This window comes from Entelurus aequoreus, linkage group LG10 (genome assembly GCF_033978785.1).
Source record: "Entelurus aequoreus isolate RoL-2023_Sb linkage group LG10, RoL_Eaeq_v1.1, whole genome shotgun sequence".
NCBI lineage: Eukaryota > Metazoa > Chordata > Actinopteri > Syngnathiformes > Syngnathidae > Entelurus > Entelurus aequoreus.
Genome location: NC_084740.1, coordinates 62006499 through 62013998, shown reverse-complemented (window position 1 = coordinate 62013998; position 7500 = coordinate 62006499). Strand labels below are relative to the sequence as shown.

The 7500-nt window shown below is 39.2% G+C and overlaps 1 protein-coding gene across 3 annotated transcripts in view; it reads left to right on the top strand.

Annotated features, from left to right (window-relative positions):
* Window positions 1-7500, top strand: part of LOC133658877 (zinc finger and SCAN domain-containing protein 2-like) — a 37110-nt gene that overhangs the window by 28373 nt on the left and 1237 nt on the right. Inside the window, exon 1 of one of the 3 annotated variants that reach the window (XM_062061363.1) lies at window positions 3838-4255. The exons of the other annotated variants lie outside the window; for them this stretch is intronic. Within the exon in view, the coding sequence (XP_061917347.1) occupies window positions 4075-4255 (181 nt within the window). The 5' untranslated portion in view covers window positions 3838-4074. Of the gene's footprint in view, window positions 1-3837; window positions 4256-7500 lie in introns of those variants that run through there. 3 annotated transcript variants of the gene reach the window in all.

Genomic DNA, 7500 nt, shown 5'->3' with positions numbered 1-7500 from the left:
AAATATGTCAAATAAGGTGATATTTGCTTATTTTCTGTCTGATAAGATCATTCTTCTCACTAAGCAGATTTGATGTTAGAGTGTTTTACTTGTTTGAAGTGTTTTGCTCCTAAATGATGTCAGTAAGATATTACAGCTTGTTGCTGAGATTTGATGAGCTATATTGAGTAAAACATGCTTGAAACTAGAATATCAAGTGTTGTGTCATCAACACTCACAAGTAGAAAACTACTTTTTTAAAGTCATAATTTCTTATTTCAAGCATGAAATAAAAAATCATGACTTTGCCACAATTGTGTCTCATAATTAAAACAGATGACAGCCAAATGGACTTTGCTGTTTTATTTTCAATGAAACAATAGGAAATACGTACTCATATAGTAGTACAGTTGGCACAGTACAGTAAACTGACAGTTAATATTTAAACATTTGACATTTCTAACAATTTTGAACAGAAATAGTTCATGCACATTCAGATAAATTCTTCAAAATTACAATAAAAAAATGTTGTCCGGGGGCCGGGCTGTATATATGCACACTAATTGACTGAAAGAGCACGCACTTGGCGCGATGATGTCATGTTATCCATGGAAAAATGCATTTTTAGACAATATGATTAGCCTGAGCGGCTAGGAGACCCCGAGAGTAACAAGCGCTTGCCTTGTTGCCTTTCCATTAACAACAATAAATTAGTTTTTAGTATAAGTTTGCTGCTTTCAAGAAATGTAATGCCGAGCGCATATCATTATGTCAAGATAATGGCACTAGCATTTACTTCATTTAAGGACATTTTTCAACATATTGAGCAAAAAGGTCTCTTTTTTTTTCTAGCAAGAAAAGTGCACTTGTTATTAGTGAGAATATACTTATTTTAAGATATTTTGGGGTTCATTGAGGTTAGCTCATTTTACTTGTTTTGGAAAGTCTTGATGAGCCAAATGTTCTTGTTCTATTGGCAGATAATTTTGCTTAGTTCAAATAAAATACCCCTCATTTTTGTATTTTTTTTTTTCTTGTTTTTGAACACTGACTTTTTGCAGTGTAATAAATCTGACTTGCTCTATGCTGGAAATGACTTACCTTTGGAGGTCAATCAGAGGAATCACTTTCCGGCCATCAGCGATAGATTTATATACCCTCCCCAGGCCCCACCTGACCAGCGGGGGGTATCTCAACGGAACCATTTTTGATTTGCTAGCGAGCGGTGACACATGATTGCGTGTTCTTGACACGCCTTATATGTGCCTCCAAGTGGCAGCTCATCATCCTCTGACAGACATTCAGGTGCTCAAAGCACGCAGGCATTGTGAGTGTTTGGCAGAACATGCTCCACATGACCAATATAGCACGGCAGCTGTCAATCATGCTCTCCCACTTGGATTCCTCTGCAGCAAATAGTAGTTTTTCATGCAAACATGGAGTATCCAGTTAGTTCTCTAGAGCATGTTGACCCCCAGCTGTTTGTTTTCAACATCAATCACTATGAATGACATCCATTATTAGATATTAAAGACTCATTTTTTTGTCACCTTCTCCAAAGTGGGCTGGCTCAAGGTGGAGGACAGAGTAAAACAACTTGCACTGAGCCTAGTCTATAAAATCCGCTACACCTCCCTGATACCGAAGTACATGTCAAACTACTTCCTTAACGTAAATGACCGCCATAACCACAACACCAGGGGGAGCTCCACTAACCACGTTAAACCCAGATTCCCATCTAACAAAGGTCTTAAAGGCCTACTGAAAGCCACTACTAGCAACCACGCAGTCTGATAGTTTATATATCAATGATGAAATCTTAACATTGCAACACATGCCAATACGGCCGGGTTAACTTATAAAGTGACATTTTAAATTTCCCGCTAAACTTCCGGTTGAAAACGTCTATGTATGATGACGTATGCGCGTGACGTCGATCGTTGAAGCGGAAGTATTGGTACCCCATTGAATCCAATACAAAAAAGCTCTGTTTTCATCTCATAATTCCACAGTATTCTGGACATCTGTGTTGGTGAATCTTTTGCAATTTGTTTAATGAACAATGGAGACTGCAAAGAAGAAAGTTGTAGGTGGGATCGGTGTATTAGCGGCTGGCTGCAGCAACACAACCAGGAGGACTTTGACTTGGATAGCAGACGCACTAGCCGACGCTAGCCACCGACCGCACGGATGATCGGGTGAAGTCCTTCGTCCTTCCGTCGATCGCTGGAACGCAGGTGAGCACGGGTGTTGATGAGCAGATGAGGGCTGGCTGGCGTAGGTGGATAGCTAATGTTTTTATCATTGCTCTGGAAGGTCCCGTTGCTAAGTTAGCTTCAATGGCGTCGTTAGCAACAGCATTGTTTAGCTTCGCCAAGCTGGGAATTATTAACCGTGTATTTACATGTCCATGGTTTAATAGTATTGTTGATCTTCTGTCTATCCTTCCAGTCAGGGATTTATTTATTTTGTTTCTATCTGCATTTGAGCCCGATGCTATCACGTTAGCTCAGTAGCTAAAGAGCTTCGCCGATGTATTGTCGTGGAGATAAAAGTCACTGTGAATGTCCATTTCGCGTTCTCGACTCTCATTTTCAAGAGGATATAGTATCCCAGGTGGTTTAAAATACAAATCCGTGATCCACAATAGAAAAAGGAGAAAGTGTGGAATCCAATGAACCAGCTTGTACCTAAGTTACGGTCAGAGCCGAAAAAGATACGTCCTGCACACTGTAGTCCTTCACTCTCACTTTCCTCATCCACAAATCTTTCATCCTCGCTCAAATTAATGGGGTAATCCTCGCTTTCTCGGTCCGAATCTCTCTCGCTGCTGGTGTAAACAATGGGGAAATGTGAGGAATCCTTCCTCCGGTGACGTCATGCTACCTCCGGTACAGGCAAGGCTTTTTTTATTATCAGCGACCAAAAGGTGCGACCTTTATCGTCGTTGTTCTCTACTAAATCCTTTCAGCAAAAATATGGCAATATCGCGAAATGATCAAGTATGACACATAGAATGGATCTGCTATCCCCGTTTGGATAAAAAAAAAATTCATTTCAGTAGGCCTTTAACTCATTCTCCTTCTATGCCACATCAATATGGAATGCACTCCCAACAGGTGTAAAAGAAAGGGCATCTCTATCCTCCTTCAAAACCGCACTAAAACAACACCTCCAGGCAACTTCAACCCTTGACTAACACCCTCCCCCCTCCACATCCCACCTTCCCGGATTGTAAATAATCAAATGTATATACTTGTTCTTATGCTTTCTGATCTCACTATGTCCACTGCTCGCTGTACATATCCTACCAAGTCACACCTACACTGTTTCAATGTACATTTCTCTCTGATGATACAATTGTTGATGACTGAAGTGCTGATACCAACCAAACCTAACCCCCCCCCCCCCCTCCACATCCCACCCCCCGGATTGTAAATAATTCAATGTATATACTCTGATGATTAACTTGTGTGATGACTGTGATAGTATATATTTGTACCATGAATTGATTAACGTGGACCCCGACTTAAACAAGTGGAAAAACTTATTGGGGTGTTACCATTTAGTGGTCAATTGTACGGAATATGTACTGTACAATCTACTAATAAAAGTCTCAATCAATCAATCAATCAATCAATAGTAGTTCAGTATTGCTCCTCTAGTGACTCTGACATCTAAATACAATACAAATGATACTAAATGTTTATCCTTTTGGGGGCAGAGTTTGGCACACGTCATTATTTTGTTTCTATTGGTTCCGTAAGGCGGCTGCTTGTAGTACACACAAGTCTCCTCTGAGTGGCACTTACGTAACAACTTGTGTTTAGCTGGCGTGAATAAGCTCACGAAGAAGAAGAAGAAAGCGGAAGTGGAGAACCCTGCTAAACAGAGAGACAGTGTTGTGTAAAATCACTTTTATTGCGTTTATCTTTACTTTACTTCGAATGTTTGTTGTGTTTTACTTGAAAGAAAAACACTGACTTGCTAAAGTTATACGGGCTGGCTTTTTACAGCTTCTCAAATTAGCCGCAAACACAACGGAAGTTAGCCGTCGATGTAAGATCGTACATTTGGTCATATAAGGTCAACAAAATGTGTAAAGTCCAACAACTGAGGACGTTGATCAACCAGCGACTAAGCGAGGCCGCCGAAGAGATATTGGGGCTCGTTGAAAGAACGATAGCGGAGTACCAGGAGGAACTTGGCCGGTCGAGAGAGGAGAACGAGCGACACCGCCGACTAGTGGACACTCTCTCTAACGGCAACAGTGCAGGTTTGTACGCCTCACTAATATTGCAGACTATTTGACAACAAGCTCTTTTTATTACTATTTTCTGGTGTTCGGGTTCTGTGCGACCCGTTTTCATTTTTTATTAAAAGAAAAATGATACAATTTAATACATTTTTCAAACAGACTCACTGACTTTGGCTCATTTTCTGTGAAGAACGTATCAGAATACCGTATTTTTCGGATTATAAATCGCACCTGCCGAAAATGCATAATAAAGAAGGGAAAAAACATATATAAGTCGCACTGGAGTATAAGTCGCATTTTTTGGGGAAATGTATTTGATAAAAGCCAACAGCAAGAATAGACATTTGAAAGGCAATTTAAAATGTCTATAAAATAGTGAACAACAGGCTGAGTAAGTGTACGTTATATGAGGCATAAATAACCAACTGGTATGTTAACGTAACATATTATGGTAAGAGTCATTCAAATAACTATAACATATAGAACATGCTATACGTTTACCAAACAATCTGTCACTCCTAATCGCTAAATCCCATGAAATCTTCTTCCTCTGTGTCGCTTCTAAATATTATTATTTGATATTTTACGCTAATGTGTTAATCATTTCACACATAAGTCGCTCCAGAGTATAAATCGCACTCCCGGCCAAACTATGAAAAAAAACTGCGAGTTATAATCCGAAAAATACGGTACACATTTAATGACCACACACCATAAACCCCCCCTACACATTTCTATTACCTATAAGATGTCCGGGTCCACTGGGGCTAATAGAAGTGTGGAAATTGATGTTCTGTGTGTCTCTCTCTCTCTCAGACACACACACACACACACACACACACACACACACACACACACACACACACACACACACACACACACAGGTTGTCATTTGGAATGGGGTCCAAGTTATTGATCATGACTTGTGGGGAGCAGCCTTTCTACAGGTTGTGGAGGCATAAAAAGGTAAAATGGTGTAAAATGTCCACTGGCCAGTTAGCTCATACACGTCTTTAAATCTCTGCTTTGATGAAGTCATGTGCTGATCATTCTTACTGGGGACCCTGGGGGAAAAGAGTTCATATGGTTCGTGGGGACCAAACTTAAATAATTTTGCATAATTCACACAAATTTGTACATGTTAGGGTTAGGGTTCACCCTAACCCTACATGTTTTAAGGGCCAAAGCTTAAAAATCACTTAGGCATCTTCAGAATGGATCTGACTATCATTTAAAAAGGTTTCCCTTAAGGGGACCTGTTTTTTTTGTCCCCATACCGTCAGAGGTCCCCTAAAGGTGACTGTGTAAACAGAGCGACGTCCCCATTAAGCATTGCCAGAACACACACACACACACACATGCAGCAGGCCTAGACAGGAGGACAGAGTGTAGGTACACAGAACATCAGAGGGTCAAATGTGCGAGAAGATGAGAGCAAACAATGTTGCAACCTTGTGTGGGAAGCGCAGGTGCAGGAACACAAAAGAATCCCTGTGGGATGCAGAAACTGGCAGAGAAATTTTCCGTGCAATGTTCATATTGTTGTTAGTCAGTCAGTGTTTGTGGGTCTGACGGACCCGTTGCATTTTGTGGCTTTTAATGCCTCACAATCAAACACTTTTATGTTCAAATACTAAACAGATGTTTACCTTATCCCAGTGGTTCTTAACCTTGTTGGAGGTACCGAACCCCACCAGTTTCTTATGCGCATTCACCAAACCCTTCTTTAGTGAAAAATAATTTTTTTTTTTTCAAATTCAAGACAAAGTTATATGTTTTTGGTAACACTTTAGTATGGGGAACATATTCTAAGTAACAAAGACTTCATTTAGAGTTTTTTGGACACTAGGGGAACATATTCTAAATAACAAAGACTTAATTTAGAGTTATTTGGACACTAGGGGAACATATTCTAAGTAACAAAGACTTAATTTAGAGTTATTTGGACACTAGGGGAACATATTCTAAATAACAAAGACTTAATTTAGAGTTATTTGGACTCTAGGGGAACACATTCTAAGTAACAAAGACTTAATTTAGAGTTTTTTGGACACTAGGGGAACATATTCTAAGTAACAAAGACTTAATTTAGAGTTATTTGGACACTAGGGCAACAAATTCTAAATAACAAAGACTTAATTTAGAGTTATTTGGACACTAGGGGAACATATTCTAAGTAACAAAGACTTACTTTAGAGTTATTTGGACACTAGGGGAACATATTCTAAGTAACAAAGACTTAATTTAGAGTTTTTTGGACACTAGGGGAACATATTCTAAGTAACAAAGACTTAATTTAGAGTTATTTGGACACTAGGGCAACAAATTCTAAATAACAAAGACTTAATTTAGAGTTTTTTGGACACTAGGGGAACATATTCTAAGTAACAAAGACTTAATTTAGAGTTATTTGGACACTAGGGGAACATATTCTAAGTAACAAAGACTTAATTTAGAGTTATTTGGACACTAGGGGAACATATTCTAAGTAACAGACTTAATTTAGAGTTATTTGGACACTAGGGGAACATATTCTAAGTAACAAAGACTTAATTTAGAGTTATTTGGACACTAGGGGAACATATTCTAAGTAACAGACTTAATTTAGAGTTATTTGGTTAGGGTTAGAGGGTTAGGGTTATAATAAGGCCATGCTGAATAAGGCATTAATAAGTACTTAATAATGACTAGTTAAAAGCCAATATGTTACTAATTTGCATGTTAATAAGCAACTATTTAATGGTGAATATGTTCCCCATACTAAAGTGTTACCATGTTTTTTTTACTGGTGCACAAAATGAAGCGTGCATGAACATCACCTTGTTCAAACAACAAAACCAACACAGTGCATAAACTCACAACAAATGACACACCTGCAGATCAGTCAGCTGTTGCCGTATCCTTAATACGCCGATAGGGAGAAGCTTTCATTTACCCGATGAGTCAGGTGTGTTTTGACCTCCGCCGAACCCCTGAGGCAGACTCACCGAACCCCTAGGGTTCCATCGAACCCAGGTTAAGAACCACTGCCTTATCCCAATAAATATCTGTAAAGGTAAGGTAAACATCTGTTTAGTATTTGAACATAAAAGTGTTTGATTGTGATGCATTAAAAGCCACAAAATGCAAGGGGTCCATCAGAGCCACAAACGCTGGCTGAGTAACAACAATATGAACATTACACAAGGGTTGAAGACAATAGTTATTTGTGATGTGCGCTCCATTATAAAACAATATTGTTTGAGATGATGTTCATTGTGTCC